At 34.2% G+C, this 23,013-nt stretch overlaps 1 protein-coding gene across 2 annotated transcripts in view; it reads right to left on the minus strand.

Annotated features, from left to right (window-relative positions):
- LOC101742463 (lachesin) overlaps positions 1–23,013 on the minus strand; it is a 69,391-nt gene that overhangs the window by 21,140 nt on the left and 25,238 nt on the right. For both annotated transcript variants that reach the window (XM_012693732.4, XM_062668645.1), the window contains one exon: positions 22,412–22,531. In XM_012693732.4, the coding sequence (XP_012549186.1) occupies positions 22,412–22,472 (61 nt within the window). In that variant the 5' untranslated portion in view covers positions 22,473–22,531. The remainder of the gene's footprint in view (positions 1–22,411; positions 22,532–23,013) is intronic.

Raw genomic sequence — 23,013 nt, forward strand, 5'->3', positions numbered from 1 at the left:
ACAAAGTGAATAATTCGTTTTTCTGATTTACCAATAATTGTCCAAAAGTCACATTGCCGGCTTTGATAATAGTCGACTCATATATATCAACAGCCTAAAGGGGAATGCCCATTTCAGGCCCAAAGCGGAAAATATATTAGAGAAAAAATACTTAGTGCATTCATTTTGTCATAAATAAATATGCATTTACTTTCTTCCAAATAAGCGCCACTACAGTTTACAATAGTAGTTTAAAAAAAGTAACTCTGTTGAAAAAAACAAGATTTTTATTTTTGCGGGAAAAATATTGCCAGCATCAAAACCTTTTACGTATTAAGTAAACTTTTTAAGTATATAAAAAAAAAATACATAAATAAATCATTTTGAGTATTATCATTAATCAATCGATTATAAGCACATAAAATAACATCAAAGATATACCCATTGGACTTTAACTTTTACTATACTTGAGACCTTAGAATTTTATCTCATCAAATTATATCTCAAGGTGGGTGGCGCATTTACGTTGTAGATGTTTGTGGGCTCCAGTAACCACTTAACACCAGGGTGGCTGTGAGATCGTCCACCCATCTAAGCAATAAAAAAAAAACTTAACTTGTATTGTTATTTAAATATGTACAACTAAAATAAAAACATAAAAAATAAAAAATAATGTGTACTCGTAAAAAAAGATTAAGAAATAAATCAATTATCGGTTATTTAAAAAAAAGTTTGATATATGAATTTCATGTAATTATTTTTCTTTATACTGACAACACTGATTTTAATCTGAGTAATCTGATTGACTGACACTTCGCTCGCTGCTTGTGCTTGCGTTCAAAATGGATGTGTTTTGATTTTTCTTCGATTTATTTTGCTTTTATCAATAACGTTTCATATTAAGACTGAAAAACATTGTGTGAATTGTGGTTTTAACCTGACCGAGATTTAAAACCTGTGCTATTTTTAGATGATTTACTAATTGTGTATGAAGATGAAGAAAATATAGATATTTAAAGAAGTATGTGTGTTTTTTATACCTTAATAACTACAATTGGATAAAAATACATTAGGAACATCTTAAACATTAAAAAAATAAAAGTTCTTGAAGTATTTATATAGGAAATTAACCTCAAAACGAGTTTTTATTTTTATTATATTTTTTATAATAGTGGCGTCAATTTAAATATATTTTTTAGATATCTAATACATTTAAGAATATGAATCAGTCCATTTTTATAGTAATATTTGATGTCCACCTTGGGCCTAGCACACTATGGAGAGTGGGCATTCCCCTTTCACCACCCATCTTAAGACATGAGTTCTAAGTTTCAGATTTATAATATTGTACACAGCTACCTCATGCTTTGAACCAAAACGCATACACTACCTCGTAGCAGAAATAATGAAATATGCACATAGCATTTCCTGGGATAAAGAATTCTATCTATTCCTATCTGGTCCGTATAGATCCGTTGGGTACGTAAAATCTCGAGTAAGCGATTATTAGCAGATAATTATACCGTGATATCGTTTGTCATGGTAAAAAGTATCCAATATAGTAATTAAAATAGGCTATCTACCATTTTTAAGCGAAATTTCATTCAAATAGTTTGTCTTTTTTTTACGTGAATAACAAAAATTGTTAAGTTATCTTGTCATTTAGTTATCGACAGATTGTTGATAAGTAAATGAGATAGAAACGCAATCTTTTGTACGAATGAATAGTGGCCTAAAGGATAAGACGTCCGGTGCATTCATATGTAGCGATGCACCGGTGTTCGAATCCCGCAGGCGAGTACCAATTTTTCTGATGAAATACGTACTTAATAAATGCTCACGATTGACTTTCACGGTGAAGGAATAACATCGTGTAATAAAAATCAAACCCGCAAAATTATAATTTGCGTAATCACTGGTGGTAGGACCTCTTGCGAGTCCGCGCGGTGGATACCACCAGCCTGCCTATTTCTGCCGTGAAGCAGTAATGCGTTTCGGCTTGAAGGGTGGGGCAGCCGTTGTAACTCTATACTGAGACCTTAGAACTTATATCTCAAGGTGGGTGGCGCATTTACATTGTAGATGTCTATGGGCTCCAGTAACCACTTAACACCAGGTGGGCTATGAGCTCGTCCACCCATCTAAGCAATAAAAAAAAACGTATGGTCTTGTTAAGTAGCTTCATTTATGTGATAAAATGCGAAAAAACGTTACACAAGTTGAGAATCAACACATTTTTTGTTTCCAATGCAAATTGTGTTTTTCTCATTCTTGTCAGATGTTAGAAGAAAGCATATAAAATTGGACTTTATCTTGGGTCACGGGGGCTGATAAATGCTAACGAACCAGTTTTTCCTATTCAAGTTTATTCATTCAGTAAAATGGGAATGAACTAAAATTCGTTCCATACACAATGAGTTTCGATCTGTTTGTTTTATTCAAATGAAAACTAAATGAAACTTCGTACTGGCCATTTGTCATTGGGTGGGTTCCGCCAGAGTTCCGGCTGCAAGCTGCTTTTATTAATATTTCCAGCGCGAATCTACGCTTTATTAGCAAACAGCCGTCATGTGGCTGATAAATTATTAATGTGGTATGAGCGCAGGCTGCGTTTTGTGACCCGTTTTTTAACTTTTAATGTGACAATGTCGTTCGAAGTGCATCGTGTTAGTATGTAAACTTAATTATTTCCATTTAAATCGACATTGATTCGTTATTGAATTAATAATAATAATAATAATAATTATGTAACTATGTAACTAATAAGATTTTAAATAAATATAAATAAATAATAATAATAAGCCCATTTTATTTCCAAAAACAAAGAAAAGAGAAAAAAAACCACCTTATCAAATAAAAAGTTACAAAATTAAATATAAACTTGTGTTATTGTTATTGGAACCCCATTCGGGTATAGGCCTCCTCCAGCTTACTCCACTCTTCCCTATCCTTGACTGTGCCTATCCATTCCTTTCCAGTTGCTGCTATTATTTCGTCGATCCATCTGCTCCTTGGTCGTCCTCTTCTTCTTTTGCCATTTATTGAATTATTTAGGTCAATACTAGATTATGATAATAGGTAACTTCATATGCTTTACCTATGAAGTTTCCATTTATATAAAATTGAGTCATTTCTTTGTTGATTAGCGAACTAACACATTTAGAAAAAAAAGCCTGTCTCTTTCCCAATACTTTGAAGAATATTTTCTTTTTTTATTATCACAGTATAATATTCGTTATTTTTTTATTTAAAGCATCATGAAAATAAATGATTCTGTGATTATTTTTACGTTTTCATGTTGTTATTTATGCCATAAAGAATAATTAATGTACCTAGTCAGGCCATAAATTCTGTCACATGTTTAATGTAAAATAATTGAAACAAGTTTATATATTATGTAACCATTCATATACCAAAATGAACTTAACAAAACATAGATTCTTATGACACTAAAGTTTATTCAAAATGACCTCCGTGATTTTGAATACAGGCCTTCAATCTGCGCGGCCAGTCGTCTATCGCAGCACGAACGAGGTCCATGTCAATATCGGCGGCTGCCTTAATCAAGGATGTCTTGAGTGACTCCAAATTGGGATGAGGCTTTGAGCACGCCTTTTCCTCCAAGTGTTGCCATATCTTGTAATCTAACGGATTCAAATCTGGACTGGAGGAGGGCCAGTCTTCGCGCCGGATGAAGTCGATTTCACGCGCCGCCAGCCAGTCTTGTGTGCTCTTCGCTCTATGAGCTGGCGCCGAATCTTGTTGGAATACCCAGTGCCTGTTATTGAACATGGTATGAGAAACAGGTTCCACAAGGTTCGTCAGGACTGTATTTTGATACACAACTGCATTCGTTTTTACACCTTTCTCACAAAAATGTACCTCTGTTAAGCCCCAATAAGAAACTCCCAACCATACCATGAGCGAGGATGGAAAATGACCTCGTTGGACACGCGGAATACGGTTGCTCGCTTCTTCACTACTGTGTGCGTACACCTTATCATTTTGTTTGTTGTAGCTCTCTTCTACGGTAAAAATTTTTTCATCCGAAAAAAGAATTTCCCGATAATTTTTTTCCGCGTACCGCTTCAACAAAGCGCGGCATCTCTTCAGCCTCAGGTCCATTAAACGAGCATTCAAACGATGTCCTGTTTTTCTTCGATATGCCCGAAGCCCTAAGTCTTCATTTAACACCCTTTTCACCGTGGTTCTGCTTAACCCCATCTGAAGGGCCAACAGTTTCTGCTTACGTTTGGGATTTCTTTGAATTCGCGCCTTCACAGCTTTTATCACTGCTGGAGTCCTAACAGACCGAGGGCGACCACTTCTTGACCTGTCATCTACACTAGAGGCTTCATTGTATCGTTTGATGGACGATAAACGAATCTTTTGGTTATATTAAAAATTTTCAGTATGTTAAAAATTTGAATTGGCGCGTAACCGCAACGATGCAACGCAATAACTGCAACACGGTCTTCTTTAAGCGTCCACTCCATATTTAAAAATGAGTAAAATTCTAAAAGTATACATTTTTATTTTCATAAACAATTCGAAATTCGAATTCAATAAACTTTTTTGTGGCCAGCATTCTAAAAGAAAAGTTTTTACTGTGTGACAATACTTATGACCTGACTAGGTATATTGCAAATAGTGACGAACGTTGAAATATAAATCACGTTACGAGATGAATCGTTACATGGCACATTTAAATGTCTATCTCATAAAGAGACACCACCATTTATCATGGAAGCGCACGTCTCAAATGCTTTGAAAGCAATTTCCAAGATGGATGTCAGTTTTACTGTTGACTTCGGGTGAACTGTCTTTTGTGAATTATTTAACGAATTTCGTCATCGAAATAAGAAAACATTTTATAATATCTCGCTTTTAACGAAATATTATGTTATACAGTACGTACGCGCATTCTTATTTTAAAATATTAAATTAAAAAAAGATGTTTGGATCGACCGACGTTTAGATGTCATAACAACAAAAATATTGTATAACTAAATTTGTTACCGCGCTTTTTATCTTGGTTATTTCGTTATAATTACCCTAGATTGACAAATATACTCATGGTTTATCTGGTTGTAAGTTGTTACCTTAGTTAGCCTATAGAAGTCACAAAATGAACGTCAGAATCCATGACATAACTTCAAAATATTAGTTATTAAATGCATATCTTGATTATAGCAATTGGTTAAATTCTATTGCTTATTTTAAGAATAAAATAATGAAGTAAAGCTTCACCTTTCAAGCTGGAGTGCTCATTTACTGGTGGTAGGACCTCTTGTGAGTCCACACGGGTAGGTACCACCGCCCTGCCTATTTCTGCCGTGAAGCAGTAATGCGTTTCGGTTTGAAGGGTAGGGCAGCCGTTGTAACTATACTGAGATCTTAGAACTTATATCTCAAGGTGGGTGGCGCATTTACGTTGTAAATGTCTATGGGCTCCAGTAACCACTTAACACCAGGTGGGCTGTGAGCTCGTTTACCCATCTAAAAAAAAATGTGCCTATCTCAATGAACAAAAAAAGAAAAACCTGAATTTTAGTGTAGAAGCTTCACGTCATCAAGCAATCCTACGAAATTACGTACATATTTTAACACATAAGGTTCAATTCAACGTTCAGACATTCTAAGTACTAAAATAGTCTTTCACGATTATATCCGTTCTATAAGTGGACCATTTAACACTTTGATTATCTAATGCTGTTGAGATCAGTAATAGTTTTCAGATATATTTTTACAATTGATGCCTGTATATTTCTACTGCTAATTCAACTTTCCAAAAATAGTATTAGTATTATATATTACTGCATTATAAAGATTAAGTTCTATGAAATGTAATGAGTTTTACTTAATTTCAAGTCACGTAAACGGCATCACAGAGCGAAGCATTTTGCATTTATGGCCAATTTCCAAAGCAATGTGATTTTTTAACCAATTTTAGATTCTGGTAGTTTTTGCTTTGCCTTTATAATATCTGGAGAAGACTTTATTTTATGTGGATTTTGTACATATTATGATTTAAATATTACGCGTTCATGGAGACGATAGTTAAAACCCGACAATCAATATTCGTCATTAATTACCCGAGCAGAAACACTTTCATAAAACTTTTTTTTAATATTTTTTTATTGCTTAGATGGGTGGACGACCTCACAGCTCACCTGGTGTTAAGTGGTTACTGGAGAAATAGGCAGGATGTTGGTATCTACTCGAGCGGACTCACAAGAGGTCCTACCACCAGTAATTACGCAAATTATAATTTTGCGGGTTTGATTTTTATTACACGATGTTATTCCTTCATCGTGGAAGAGAATCGTGAACATTTGTTGAGTACGTATTTCATTAGAAAAATTGGTACCCACCTGAGATTCGAACACCGGTGCATCGACGTCTTATCCTTTAGGCCACAACGACTTATTTTATTTTTTAATAATAGCGGTCAAAGATTTTCGTGGCTTTTAAAATAGTGTGTTTTTGTTGTTCCACAACGTAAATTCTGTCAACCACCCGGGGCCATGAGTTCTAAGCCTCAGTTTCAAAGTACAACGGCTGTTCTACCCTTCAAAACGAAATGTATTACTACTTCACGCCAGAAATAGGCGGGGCGATGATAATCGACCCGCGCGGATTCACAGGACGCCCTACCACCAGTTTTCTAATCTAAATTGTGTATAAAATTAGAAACAAAATGATGGAAGGTCGTATGTTGTTAGTTAACGACGAAAGTCTAAGTGGAGATGTACTTAATTAGAGTCAATATAGCTTTGCGGCAGACATCAAAAGCCTATTCAAATTAATGTTACCCACACGGGGTTAAAGATAAGTAAATGGTGCTTAAATTAAAAGTTAACATTTCATTTTCACCTAATTATAATTCGAATTTAAGCCGAATTCATTTTAAAGTCTCTTTTTGTGTTCGAAATAAAGAAATAATTAATTTTTCATAATAAAAGAGGCAGCCATTACAGAGTTCATTAAATTTTTTTTAGGCCGCTATACGATGGCCGCCAGAATGAACTTTTCCCATTTCTCATTTTCATAATTACTTCTAATTGAAGGAAACCTTAAAGTTGGCAGCAACAGATGAAGCCGTAATGACCGATTACAATGTTCCAATAGAATAATAGAAACGTAATTATGAAACTTTACTGACTAGTAGTTTTTATTAAGGGCTACTTCAATGACACAGTCGGTTATTAATATTGAAATTTTTGTTGACTTGACAAGTAATACAGTCAGAGGAGAAATAACTATTGTAATAAAATATAAACAGCATTGTATCACCGTGTGTACCTGCATCAGTTCTGATATGGTTGTAATAAATAGTAAAGTTAGTTTAATGTGTCAAATGAACAATAAATATTAAGCATGATATATTTATATAATTATTACCAAAATTACGTGGTGTTTGTAAAATCAGGTTTTAACACACTGAAAATTTCAAAAATATATATTTACTTTTAGCCATTCTTAACTATAATACTAAATTGTGTATTTTCATGTGTATTTATATATTATTACTTTACATGTATATTATATTGTGTGTTATTATGTGTATGTATGTATTTTACTATTTTATAGATAAGTATATTAAACTGTAGTATGTGTATTCTATAATACTGAAATGTTATTTTAAGGAAGATTTTTGTTTTGAGTTTGTTCTTTTTTTTTTTTTTGTTGTTGTTTGTTATTCTTTTGTCAATGCACCTACCATGCATTATCTCTGCACCACCCTATGGTCGACTGGAAGAGAATGCCCATGGCATTAAGTCCGCCTGTGTACAAGTTTTGTTTTGTGCATAAAGTATAAATAAATAAATAAATAAAAAAATAAATAAAAAAATCATCAAACTGATTTTCAGTTGTAAAATATACTAGGAGAAAAAGATTAACAGCTTTTTAATAAGTACTAAGTACGTGGAGGAATTTGTTTCACGATTTTAGTAGGCCTTGGGCGTAAGATCTCAAATAAAACGAGAGTCACGTTCAAGTGAGTGATATCACGTCTACGGCTCATCAGCGGGAGCACGTGACGACTTTAGCACAAACAGATTTCACAACAAGACCACTAATGTCAGGTCTCCAGTGGTTTACCGAAGCCTTGCACGCACACCTCCGGCACGAAATCCTACGACAGCTCTTTTTATTTTGGCGAGATTAATAAATACGCAAAAGAGCGAGCCCCACCACGGCGTGTTCGTTGCAAAGTTTTCTTTCTTCCAACTTTATTATGCCATCAGAGTTCGCGTGACGAAGAATCGCACTTTCTTCCTGTAATATAATTTATTTTGACGATGTATCTACACGTCTACATAAATTTTAATCGTGCTAGGTCTTATTAAATTTTATAAGTTCGAAGCGATTCCGAATTACGATACTCCAGTTGAGTTGTCTTTAAAAAAGCAATTTTTCCGCTTCATAAAAAAACACTAAAGTTTCGAATGAACTTTTTTACTTTCAGAAAACATAATGATACAGAAACTTCGCGAAGTCTTAGAGATATTGAAATAAAAGAATGGAAGGAGGCTCGTTTTGTTCGGGTTTATTACAGGTAAAGGTGATGCATTCCGGCCGAGTTCTCCTGTTCAGTATAATGTTGCCAACCGCCCGAGTACTGGGGCCGTTGTTTCAACGGATTTTCCAAATGAGATTTCACACGGACGCGCCACGTTCGGTTTGAATAAACTTACGGAGCACGTTGAGATTCAGAACGCAAAAACTTGATTGGATATCTCTTGAAACGTTGATAAAATGTGAAACCGAATCAAAACAGTCGTTTGATTGTAGTGTGTATTTATTAAAGACGTGTCACTTTATTTGCGCAAGTGTGGCCTGTACGAAAAGATTGGGTCTGGATATGTCATTAACGGGCTTCCTGCGCCTAATTGCGACGATGGCGACTCAACAGGAAGTCAAAAGATTGCCTTCTAATAGCAAACATTTTCGCTCTGTCTAGTTGGATATTCGACGGAAAATGTGAAAAAAATAAGTACATCATACTGGTCTCAACGTTCGACTAAATAATAAAGATCCTCTGACTATAATTATTCATCAAGGTATAATTTTTTTGCTGTCCGTATTTTTATCCGCGTTTTTTGCTTAAAATAAGGAATGAATAAAAAAAAAAAAAAATGAATAACAAATAATAGATAAACATTAGTCTGGTCTAAAGCTCCCAAGGCTCAAAGAAGTGTCGGCCAATTGTTTGGCCAACCCATAACAAATAGAGATTAACTTTAGAATTAGAAAATTTAACAGTTCGAATAGTTCATTGATGTCATCAAAAATAGTTACAGAATACTTCAAAATTATCTAAAATCACTACAGTACTTTTAAAATGATTCCAGCTACTTCCATTTAACTTCACATAGAAAGGGACAGTTTGGATTATTTAGATCATTTAGAACGTACAAAGGGTTTTCGGCACTTTTTATATTTTGTATCGTACATAGTGTATTTTTAGAGATCTTTTTGTACCGCGTATTATCAGAGCTTGAATTGAACTTTCATCCATGGTATATCCTGAGCTTCTCAAACAAGGCCCAGACTGCTATGAGTGATGTTGAGCACTCAGGGGCAAACAGGGGAGCCGTATTTTCAACTGCCTACCAAGACATGAAAACAACGAATATAACACATAAACCTATTACAAATCAAACATTATAAAGTCTGTTTTTATCATTTGATGCTATTCTATTCTTAGAATACATCAAGGTAAGACATACATAAACGATAACACGTAAGGTGCGATTTTACGATCTAACTATGTCAGTGTTTAAATTCTATAGGTGCCAATTTTCTAATGAAATACGAACTTAACACATATTCACGAGTGATTTCAGTGATGAAGGCATAATATTCGGTAAATAACAATCAAACCCGCAAAAATTTAAATTTGTATAATATTAGTGTCAGAGCGTATCATAAGCTCGAAAGAGTATTTTGTACCACAGACCTTTTTTGATACCGGTGCATCCTCCGACGTTGGGAAGAAAACGGGTCAGCGCACCCGCCGTCCCCATGAGAATTTTAATATGGTGGTCGAATCTCCATTTGTACCACCGACCTACCTGTTCCTACCGCGGAGCAGTCATGCCTTCTCGTTTAAAAAAAAAATAGAAAAAATTGACAGCGACAGATGTGATTTGTGAACTACCAAATGCTTCAATATTGTTATGAAATTAATTATACTAGAGGTCCCGCAGTAGTCGGAATTCGACTATAATTAATTGGAATTGTAAGTTTACATTATTATGATAGTATTTTATACTTCTATAATCTCAAATTTCGCCAAGACTACACTATAAAAAATATTAACAAAGACAAACAATATTTAATCTATTCTCAATTTGACCACAGACGTCAAGAGTCAAGTTTGACAATAAATAGTATGCATGCGTGTGTGCGTCAAATACATGGTATGTAGTGTGTGTAATGTTTTCTTTATTGATTTAATGTATCTTTTATGCATTATTTAAAAAAAATATTAGCATTGTGCACTTCTTCTCTATATTCTCTATAAGTGTGGAAAATTTCATACTCCTTCGTCCGTGCCATTTTCGTAAAAAGGGATACAAAGTTTTTGCTTCACGTATTAATATATAGATTAATGATTGTATTAATAGCATTATTGTTGAATGGTGCACATATTTTTGTACGTTCCCGTTGACTTGTAACAATGTGAATGACGCCGAGCTCACCGGAGAAAGCGGCTGACTGAGCCGAGAATGATTGATGACGGAATTAATTAATACGTCACTTCAGTTACGACTTGCGAAATCAGCAACAAAAAAAAACTATGTTGTAAATACAGTTTTGCTTTAAGATAATGATTGTTCGTAAAAATATTGTAAGGTGTCAATAGAACATGAATGGATGTTAATTGTTTTGTATCGTAAGTAATATGTACAATGTATGTTTACTTATTATGTACCTACTAGTAATCTACCATACGGGATATTAAATTTTATTTTTATTTTATTATTTCTTGTTACTATACTTGAGACCTTAGAACTTATATCTCAAGATGGGTGGCGAATTTACGTTGCAGATGTCTATGGACTCTAGTAACCACTTAACACCAGGTGGGCTGTGAGCTCCTCCACTCATCTAAGCAACAAAGAAATAAGCAACAAAAAAAAATCCGTATGGGTAAGTTGCAAGCCTTATTCCTAACGCTAAGTGATTATGTGTTCCAGTTTAGATACTAGAACGCCTGTCGTATTAATCCAATTCAGATTTAAATCTTGTTTCTCAAGAATGAGCAGCAGATTTCACGACGACACCAATACTCTGAGTGTTAGCGGTTAGCTTAGCGGTTCGAACAATCAAGATATTTACCTACCTGGTACAATATCCTTACCTCACCAGTAATTATGCAATTTTTTAATACTTATGGAATTCAATTTTCAATACCCAATGCTGTATAATTCTTTCTTCGTAAAAGTGATTGGAAAAGATCTCAACTACATGCACCTGAGAAAATAATGATAGTTAAACTCTTTTTAATGAAACTTACTTTTATTTCGATCGCATAACCCAAATATAAATGTTACAAGTACAGTGCGAGCATAAAAAAGAGCAGCATATAAAAACTTTATAAGTTTTTGAAAAATACGCATGGGCCTACGTATAAAAATACGGTTTATATTATATGTAAATATTATACGTTCAATGGTTTTACAGTTAAAAATCGTAGAAAAAACTATCACAAAAACTAGCTACAGTGCAACGTTAATAAGTAGTCGGCACGAATATGTAAATGATAGGATAGGATTTAAGATAACTGCCTTGAATCTGTAAGAAGATCCGACTTTATTTATACAGAAGACCACGGCGTCATTACCATCTGGCAAATGCTATATTTCTTAACCCTTTTTCTGAGTGCTCCAAAAGTTTTAATTAGTGTAAGATATTATCCGAGCTCTTCCTACTTCAGTCTCGGATATTCTGCTCGATGTTCTGGAATATAGAAACTGAAAATAGTTACAATTGATTATTACGTAATTTTGGACGTACATAGGTATTTGTTAGGTAGGGTTCTGAAAGTGACAAAGAATACATAGATAATAAAATCCACGTGATTAATCAATCTTAAGTCCTTGAAGTTCTAAGGACAAAATAACGAAAAAGAAAATACACATGTGGCCAATGTCTACGGGCGTATTTAAAAGTTGCCGGGTAATAAATAGGTAATATTTTTAATACATTTATTTATTAGGTGACTGTCCTACTGCCTCCAAGAACATACAATTCCGTGTAACAACTCAGTACAGCCCTAAATTAGGGGACTATATTATCGTAGCATGTTGTAAAATTTCAGTCAAGTAATAAATGTTTTCTCAGATAGAGCTGCATCAGAGGTGGTTGGAATAATTAGTATTGGTATTGATATTGGTATTTTTAACCCATCTGGTGGTTCCGGAAATTGGCCAGTAAAAAGTGGCTTCATACAATTCATACACACCACTTTACCAGGATTGATGCCATGGATCTCGTTTGAGCTAGAGCTCTGAACTAGAGTATGATGTATATATTGATGTCGCTGTTGACCGGTAAATTTTTTGCCTACCTAAGCCCCTTCGTGGTTCGATCTAGACTGGTTCATTAAGGCTGGTTGATGACTTTCTGCCGAAGAACTGATCGTTATCGTGGACGTGATTTTCTTCAGTTGAGAAGAATAAGAATTGAAATATTTTCTATAAGACTCTCAATATCACGATCTTTTATCGTTCATCTAAAAGGAACAAAATATTCAGACAGACACATTCATGTTCTACACGTCACTAGATCAAAGTAGAGTCAGATTTTGTATGAGACGAGATTTTTTATGAGGCTGTTTGTCATAGTGTATGTAAGAATTTTTTAAAATTGCTACCTACATAACAGACTTAGTATATACATAACAGACTTAGTACATATATAACAGACATACAGAAAAAAAACGAAAGGTTAAATGACGTGAATGACATGGGGTGGGGGCTTGAATAATAATTCCAATATGAAACTATAAAATATATATTTTACGATCGTTATATTTGTGTTGACTTCTCTGAGTGAGAATTTATTAAAATTAAACGGATCTAGCAGATATTTATTCTATGAAATTCTTTGTGCATGGCTATAGTCGAAGTGTCTAGCAAACTCTTAATTAGAGCATATCAAGAGGTGAAAGGCTATTAATTTGGTTTGAGGGAAATTTTTGGAACATTACAGGAGAGCTATTTAAGGTTTAAAATTTGGAAAAGATTTCATAACAAAAAACTTCTTCAGCTATTCGAATGAGGTAAACTTACTTGAAGCTCAATTAAAGATATGGAATTTTTTATGCTAATACCAAATAAAACGCTTCTTTAATTAATAATAATAATAAAGCCTGTTTATTTCCAATCCATAATAATATCGTTATTACATGCGATTTAATATCTAAATATACGAGGGTAGAATTTTTTAAATTTTCTTTTATTCGCTAACGTTACTTTCTGTACCATTGATCGGAACCCCTTGTCGGGTAAAGGCCTCCTCCAGCTTCTTCCAAACCACTTTGTACATGGCTTTCCTTTTCCAATTGCTTCTTTAATTACCAAGATAAATATCGCGTATTAAGCGGAATGTCGCTTAATCCAAATATCCTTTCACCCCTGGATATTATGAGATAGATCTCGTTGGTATCACCGTTTTGCCTATTTCTGCAGAGAACCAATCATACTCTTTCGTTTGAAAGAAAGAATGTTCAGTCATTATTTTAACAGAACTTTTTTTTATTGCTTACATGGGTGGACGAGCTCACAGTCCACCTGGTGTTAAGTGGTGTTAATGCGCCACACACCTTGAGATATAGGTTCTAAGGTCTCAGTATAGTTACAACGGCTACCCCACCCTTCAGACCTAAACGCATTACTGATTCACGGCAAAAATAGGCGGGGTGGTGGTACCTACCCATGTGGACTCACAAGAGGTTCTACCAACAGTAATTACACAAATTATAATTTCGCGGGTTTGATTTTTATTACACGGTCTTATTCCTTCACCGTGGAAGTCTATCGTGAAAATTTGTTAAGTACATATTTCATTTTAAAAATTGGTACCCGCTTGCGGGATTCGAACACCGTTACATCGTTAGATACGAATGCACCGGACGTCTTATCCTTTAGGCCATGACGACTTTTAACTGCGAGATAGTCCTAATATCTCGTGAGAGGGCCAGCGATCTTTATATTAAAATGTAATCGTACTCTTGTAACTACTTTAGTTAAGATGAACCGTGGGTCGAATCAGCTTGTACGCTATTTTCTCAAAAGCAATCTCTTATAACCATTTGCATTTTCAAATATAACTCGCATTCAAATAGCTACACATTGACATCGCTATAAATTGCAACAGACATTTAATTAGCAGAGTTACACTGCGCAGAGGCGGACTTATTTCATGTAGAATGGTTTAACTTGTCGCCAGTTGCAGTCAAAAGTCAGGACGTTGAAGATACGACCTAGTTTCTCATAATCCTCGGCTGCGCTGGATGAATGGACATAATTTTCTGTACTTGACACCGTGTCTTGCTCCGTCATTGTAAGCCTCAACTATTGCGTGTTTTGTACGTTTTTATTGCTTCCATTTTTGCTCAGAATTTGGTTCTACTGTTGTTCTTTAATGAGTTTTTGGATCTGGCGGTAGAGAAGATTGAGTTTCTTGGATAGATATGTGTTTTTTTTTCTTAAAGCAAATTCTCACCCTGGTTATATAACGGGGAGTATTTCAAAATGTATGTGACATCCTGAGATGACTGATCATTTCTTTTAAAATCGTATCTAGAACGTATGAAGTTGGAATTAACCCCACAACAGTGTTTTTAAAGTGAAATGCCATATTAATCTACCTTCAGAACATGTTAAAAAATAGTTATCAGCTATATTTAATCTTGGCTGGCTCTGAGCGATAAAATCACTTACATATTACGTGGCATACCAGCCTAAAAGCCGGTTCGGCTTATTGTGGTTGTTGAAATTTGTATATCATTTTTTACTGATAAAAGAAAGGAAAGAATATTGTGTAAGTAAAAATAAACATTTACTGGCTTTTACAGACTAGAAAATAGTTTTATAAAAAATAAAAACAAAGGACAAAGGGAGGTTGCTGCTGCTACTGATAGTGTCCGAAGTGGAATTGTCAACTAGCGTTGATTTTTAGGCACTAACAGCTTCACCGGTTAAAACGCGATGCACCGCCAGTCGGTGGCTTTTTTATATAATTTCTGAACCGCTTTAGAGTGTGGTAAAGCGCCGCGCGATCTTGATTCCTTCTATCGCCCCGCACCGGATCTATTCTAAGCTATATATTAAGTTATATTCCTTAAAGTACTACTAATCATAATGAATTCATTGGTTTCTAAGTTCAAAGAAGATTTTGCCATTACAAAATATAACGTTTCTCGTTTGTTAAAAATATATTGAAACCTGACATAGAATTATTATAATATGTACTTTCTAGTCGATAATTTTATACACATAACGTACGACGACAAACATTAAAATATTTAATTAGAATTGATTGTAGGCTTTTAGATTATATCGTACTGGCTCAAAAACATTACATTAAGTCTTAAAAATATTAACCTTCACGCTATACTTCCGAAGAAAACATCTGCTGATTACTTTACAGCGATGCCTTGGAGCAAAAACAAAAATTGAAAATGATTTTACGTAACAACTACATCCTGCCTACAGAGTTGAATAATTAATGAGTCGAGATAAATTCTCTTCTCAAGTAATATCTAAAATGTTGAAAGAGTATCCTATTGTTTTTATTCAGAGGGAATTGGCTTATGAAAGCGATTCAAATTTGCAGGAGATTCAATTTACATAACGAGCGATTTGTACCTCATGGAGATTAAACCTTCTTCTACAGTTTCATTTGCTGAATATCCATCGTTTGTAAGAAATGCTTTCTTTGGCAGCTCTATTCAAATCTACTTTCATTATTCATTGGTCAATATCGCTTTCATTTAAGAGCAATATCTTTTAATCCGATTGATAAATGCAGTCCAAATGAGTATTTGCAAGATTAATTCCTACGTTTTATATAATTTATAAAGAAAATAAAATTGCTTTGAAAATGTGATCGTTCTTGAACTATTTTCATGATGACGATATAGCATTGTCTAATAAAATGAAGCTGCAAAGTTTGTGGATTTGCGTAGTAGCTTGTAGGGCGTGTTTTCCTAGTGGTACCTTTAATCAGCTTTTATCTGCCGGAGGCATTGCGTGCTTCCCGTTATAAAGGGTGAGTTATCCCTTATTCCAAATCATTGGAGACTCGAACCTGATGTCTTACAGTGGAGAATGGCGTATAGGGTAACGCGTCTAAGAGTTTACGTTGTAGACACTATGCATTACATAACTTATGAGTGCGTCGATCTAGTAAAAATAAATTTATTCGTTTTAAGCATTTGGTTATCCAGACTACCTATAGGCTTTTCTCTGCAAAGCTAATGCGGGTAGTAATCAAAATTTCTTTTACGGTTCCATCTCGGTTAAAACGTTTTTTCTTATTTTGTTTTATTGCCCTTGTAGGCAGACGAGCATATAGCCCACCTGATAGTGAGTGGTTACCGTCGCCCATGGACTTCAGCAATGTCAGGGGCAGAGTCAAGCCCCTATCTACCGTAAAATCATTATACATATGATGATGACAGAAGACAATAAAAAACACAAATTAATCCTAATAAAGTAGTTTTAATTATGCCCACGAATCGTAAAAACTCTATATCACGCGAGCATTGCTCGGAGATGAAGAGTAAGGTGGACAGGGGAAAGACCAGAGGTCCCATGAGTTGATGGTTTAGATAATATTAGCCCAGCTCCTAAGAAGAAATACGAGTGGGCTTTTGAACACCAAATGGGCCGATGGCTAGTCGGCCTGTCGGTACGCGATTGTATGGATTATTTTAACAATAGTGCAAAATGAATATACTTTTTAAGCGTTAGTGATAATAATATGATGTGTTTGATCTATCAGCGACCGCTGTATTTATCCACATTGCACGTCATGAGTTCATTCATAAAAATTTTTCGGCACTCATAACACAGGAAAAAAATCTGTTATAGCTTAAAGCCGTTGAATGTTTATGCGTATTTTTGCTTAGATTGATTTCCGAATAATGATGAACGAGAGCTGTAAGCCAAATTTAGTCATGTTAATTTTAGTTATACCTAGGTAAGCTCTCTTTAATTATAAAAAGTAAAAAAACAAAGCTCTGATGTAAGAATCTTCAGGAATTAGGGTCCGTTTCTTCTATTACAATTTATCAAAAAAACAAAATAGAGAAAATTATTTCTCATAAGACATTGTATTAACAATACTCTCGTAAAAGAAGTACGAAAAGCAAAACAGCAGGGGATCGTGCCGCTATTGTAATGTTCTATATAATTATTGGAATTCCCCTTATTGGTGTGTTCATTTCCTTTGTTTCCCAGACGATACACGAAAAGCGAATTGTCTTTGTGGCAACCTGAACCAAGACTTTATATGAGAACCTATAATAAGGCTTTGATCTTTCACATTAATGTAGAAAGATTATTAAATTTAACATTTGATGCGTTAATACACATACAATTGAATGACTTAATAAAAATACTAGTAAATGTGTAGGGCGTATTCGTTCTGAAGATGTTCATTATTTTGCGATTTATTATTTGATCTTATCGACCAACATACAGTTTAGTAACTTTCTGCTCTAAGCCGTTTTCCCATTAGTTACAATGACGCAGATCTTCTTTTATGATATTCTCCAATTCGATTTCCGCAAATATATGTACATATTTGTTAACTTCAAAACGAAAAACTGAAACGGTGAAATGATTATCCATTTTCTTGGAAGGTCTAACTATTTTATTTATAGAGTAATCATTGCACGCTTAACGAGGTTCAAGTAAAGGTTTGGAGGGAATCAGAGTTAGCCGAATTTCGCTTTTCAGTCAAACTCAAATATGTTTTGTTGTGAAAGTTATATTGGATAATGTTCAATTATAGACTACAACGTTTGTTTATGGGATGGAGCCGCTCCAGAAAATTTTGGTTAAGCGTAGCGTATACAGTACATAAAGAATTTGGAATTTGAACGTTGACAGTGATTCCCAAAATCGCTCGTTCGGAAAGTGGATTCATGCGTCATCGATTTCCGCTAATTGGACGTAACTTTTCAACGTTGCAATACATTGTTCGAGGATGGCGTCATAGCGCATGCACCAATCAGCAATGAGTATTTCACATGTCGTCGAGTCCGGTTGATTTGTGATGCGTTCAATGAATATTGTATTAATTCATTAGAGTAATATTCAGATTGTATTATTATTGTTTTGTAATGTAATGTAATGTAAAAGAGTGAGAAGTTTATTTAATCAGCAAATCAAGCGAAAATACTTTTATTAGTTATTTTCGAAAGTTTGCCTAAAGGAAAATAACAAAAATAAAAATTTTGAACTCGTCGAGGCCTAAACGGTTAGACGTCCGATGCATTCATATCTAGCGATGCACCGGTGTTCGAATCTCAGGCGGGTACAAATTTTTTGAAATACATTACTCAACAAATGTTCACGATTAAATTTCACGGTGTAGGAATAAATAACATTGTGTAATGAAAATCAAACCCACAAAATTATAATTTTCGTAATTACTGGTGGTAAGACCTCTTGTGAGTCCGCACGGGTAGGTACCACCACTCTGCCTATTTCTGCCGTGAAGCAGTAAACGCCGAAACCGTTGTAACTATACTTGAGAACTTAGAACTAATATCTCAAGGTGAGTGGCGGCATTTACGTTGTAGATGTCTATGGGCTCTGGTGACCACTTAACATCAGGTGGGCCGTAACCTCGTCCACCCATCCAAACAATAAAAAAAAAAAACTTGATAAATCGAAATTTGCCTAAAACATTCTGGTCGTGTTTAGTTTTTCAAAATTTCATTTACATTTTCATCAATATTTAAAATGAGGCTTTCTTCTTAATTTACCGACCCCGTTACGCATGATGCGTTGAAAGCATATTTCTTAATAGCAAAAAAACATTTTTCGGTATTCGTCAGTTATCACCTGTCGGCAGCCAGTGTAGGGCGAAGACTAAGCCGAGCTCGGGACGCGTTATTTCATAAAGTAAATATTTATGAGGGAAAGGAGTTTTCTTCGCGCGTCCTCTGGTAAGCCTTCTGATCCGAAAAGACATAAACCTCCAGGGATACAGTTCTAAGTTCACAAAGGCAATGCTACGTTCGGTATTTTCATTTTATCTAAACAGTTGTCTACTCCTATGTGTTTGTTTTGATTTTATATTCTTAAATTTGTCAAATGGATTTTCTTTACATTTCTAATAACATTCTTGAATGTTTTATTACAACGATCTAATACATTTTAGGTGTTTTTTTTTTATGTTGATCGTTAGATACAGAAGAAAACGTTTATTAATAAATAAAAATTGTATTTTCCTATGATTGAATTATTAAAGCTGTTCATTGTTTCATTTAGTGGTTTGACAAGGTATTAGTACATGTAAAAACTATTTCGCTATCTTCTACCTTTGAAAAATAAATAACACAGCAAAATTGGGAACGTTTCCGATTGATTTCTATCCCGCTGGAATTTCTGTTAATAAAAGTGCTTTCCTTTTCCTGTTGCTACGCTTGAGTGAAGGGAGTAAGTCGAACAGAAAAAAAAAATAGGTGGCTTGGTAGGCATTAGCGGACGCCTCACTCGGAAGTGTAGATCACCGTCATGTTTGATCTGGCTGGCTTAGCGACGGGATAACACGTGTTTCTCTTTCCATAAACTACGCGAGGGGTAGAGCTCGGGTATCAAACTAGGATTTCTTAAAATGAAACGAAGCATAAACATAGCGTTCACAATTGATGCCGTCAGCGCAAAAGTGGCCTAACCCACAATTTTTCATAATCATGTTTATAATTATGTATATTGCAATTTATTTATAATATAATAAATTTTAATGCAAAACCGGCCTATCCATAGTTTCACTCATAGATAACAGAATCAGATGGCTGTGTAAACATTATTTTTGCGCGTATTGTTTTTATGCCTACTCAAATTCTAATTCAAGAAAACTTAAATCTCATTTCTCCATAATAACTATGGTAAGCTTATGCCACTTTGGCGCTAACGGCCTCAATTTTCTTAAAGTCTTCTAAGGACTGTGAACATTCCAAATAAATTTGTAAATCATATTTAATAAAGTTGTGATTTAGTTAGCCAGAAAATTCTTCTAATAAAACAAGTTCAACACGGAGCGTATAAAAGATGAGATAAAAATAAAAGTGGAAAAAAAAACAGAACGTGGCTACGCAAGGTTTATGCAAATTTAACGCGAATTTTTTAACTTTCAAAGTCTATATTCTTATTATTTGCAAACAACAGCGACTGGCTTTTAAATTATTCTTTTTGCCCCTATAAGGCGTTTTTGAATAATTTCTCTCATAACTGTGAACAATGGAAATGTTATTTTACTAAACTTGTTACTCAAAGGTAAGGTTTTATTATTACGGCATTTAATTATTTTCTAGGTTTTATTATTTGTAGTACTATTTTAGTTTGATCGAAGTGGGAAGTTTGAAAATATGAAATTAGGTCAATGTTAATATTTTATTGTATTTTTTCGATTGATATATCGCAATAGTTATCGTAAACAATACTAGTAATAGAAATAGTGCTTAGGATTAAGAAAACTACTTTATGATTACTTATTTCGAGCTGACCTATCTGCTTTTCATTCTATATTATAGGAACTTCATTACATGAAACAATTTCCAAGGAAATATATACGTACGAAATAACAGGTATTCTGTTTGCGCAATTTATTTGAACTATCTCTATGCTTAAGTATCACTTTTATTTTTGGAAAATTCTAAGCTTCTTCTGGTTGACAAAATATATAAAATATAAAAATACATATATATTATATTTTATGTATATAAATTGATAAAAGTGATGGAATACGTAATTATGTCCACGAATAACTATTACCTTGAAGTAATAAAATAAGATCCGTATAGATTCTGATTTGCGTGATTAGTACACAATTGAGAGATAATCCTCAATTTCAAGGTGGGCTCCGGTTAACAATTCGCCCAGTGGGCTGGGAGTTCATCGACCCCTCTGAACACTAAAAAAGTTCGTTCATCCACACTGGGCTGATTTTTCCGTGACTCACTCAGTGTTAAACTAACACTATAAAGGCTGTCAGACGTAACACTGCAAAAAAATTTCAACAAGCTTCCGTCTGTTACAATTCGAAAAAACTCGAAAATTTCGTTTCAGCCTGGATAATTGATACGTAACCATTATTGTACTATGATTAACTATAATACGAAACTCGTTGTCTATGGAATTCTTAAATTGGTCATTCAATAGGTGATTCATATCATTGTATTAATTTTTAGCGAAAATGTAATTTCGCGTCTTAATCTTTTATATACCTTTGTTCTTGAACTACATACACATAATAATAATAAAGGAACACTTTTGATTTTGTTTTTTTTTGCTCGATAGTTGCGTTTTAATTACCTTGAACATGATTTTTATTTAAATTGACAAGTGCGTTTTAACAAGTAAAGACTGTTAGCAATATGTAACAAATATAACAATACAGTACATAGCGCCAAAACGGAAGTCGTTGACGAAGTCACTGAGAGTAAATGTTAAATGTAAATTTTTGATTCTTCCGTATATTCCGCTTCCGTAAATAAAAAATGTCGCAAGAAAAGTATACGTTTGCGTCAAAGTCGTAGTTAGAATTAAAACTCTTATATAATCTATGGTCGAATAAGAGATCAATAAAGGACGACTTTTTGGCGGGAACGCGAGGAGTGAAGTTGCGTGATTGTTTTATTTTGTCTATTTAGTGTTTCTTCGGGTTTAAATGTGTAATAATGGTGGTATAATTACTGTTTAATATCTGTGAAAGTGCACAAATGTGGGAAAATGAAACAAAGCCGCTGGACGTAACTTCTCGGGATCCTCCAAAAAGTCCACTGAAAAAATCTTAGTAAATGACCACCATTTTACTGAAATTATATTTCATCTCATATCATCTCATTTCATTTTATTTAATTTCATCCCAGTTGATTAATGTCTTAAATTAATCATCTTCATTTCATTTCACTCCATAATATCATTTTTCAAAAAATTAAATTTAAATTAAAATAAAACATGACTTAAAGGTCTTAGTTACCAGATCATAAAATTCCTTAAAAAATCAATAAAGAACAAGGGCATAGTGAATGTAATGCCTTAACGATCAATATTTTGATAATAAATAAATCCGATGAAATTAAATACTCTATATTAGATTTTGCATGAAAATTTGTTATATACAAATGTAGTTGTGGTTGTACGTTTGTTTTGAAAGCAAATGTTTTTCATACCGTGTTTACCGGAGTTGGCTGCCGCGAGAGCGGTGCTAAGTATTAAGAGGTGCACCAGCATGCTCCCTCCTCGCGCTGCGGACGCACATCGAGCCGAAAAACCACGTTGACTTGGTATTGCTGAAACAAACAAAAATCAATAAAGTACAGTGTACACCGCTAATATAAGCCACAGAGTATTCGAGTGTTCCGATCTGAAGGGTAAGGCGGCCATGTTTCGAGATGTGATTCTGGAGGTAGGGCATCTTGAGAATTCTTCTTGATACGTTTGTGCAACAAGGCATATTATAAAGTTAAGGGTTATCTACTAGATGACACTACGTGGGAATGAGGCGTTCGCTCCTGGCCTTTTCATTTTTCATTATTATTATTATTTTGTAATTGTATTTTTTGACTTGTTTTTTCATTTATTGCAAATATTTTTACAATTGCAAATATATTTAAAAAAAAAGCCCGCTGAGTTTGTTTCGCCGGTTCTTCTCAGGACTATGGCTTTTTTTGGAACCGGTAGTAGAGTTAACATTGTTATTTATATTTTGACATTCAACAAGTGTGTTATGCTGACATCTAAGTTGAAATAAATTATTTTGAATTTGAATTTG

This window comes from Bombyx mori, chromosome 5 (assembly GCF_030269925.1).
Source record: "Bombyx mori chromosome 5, ASM3026992v2".
Classification (NCBI taxonomy): Eukaryota; Metazoa; Arthropoda; class Insecta; order Lepidoptera; family Bombycidae; genus Bombyx; species Bombyx mori.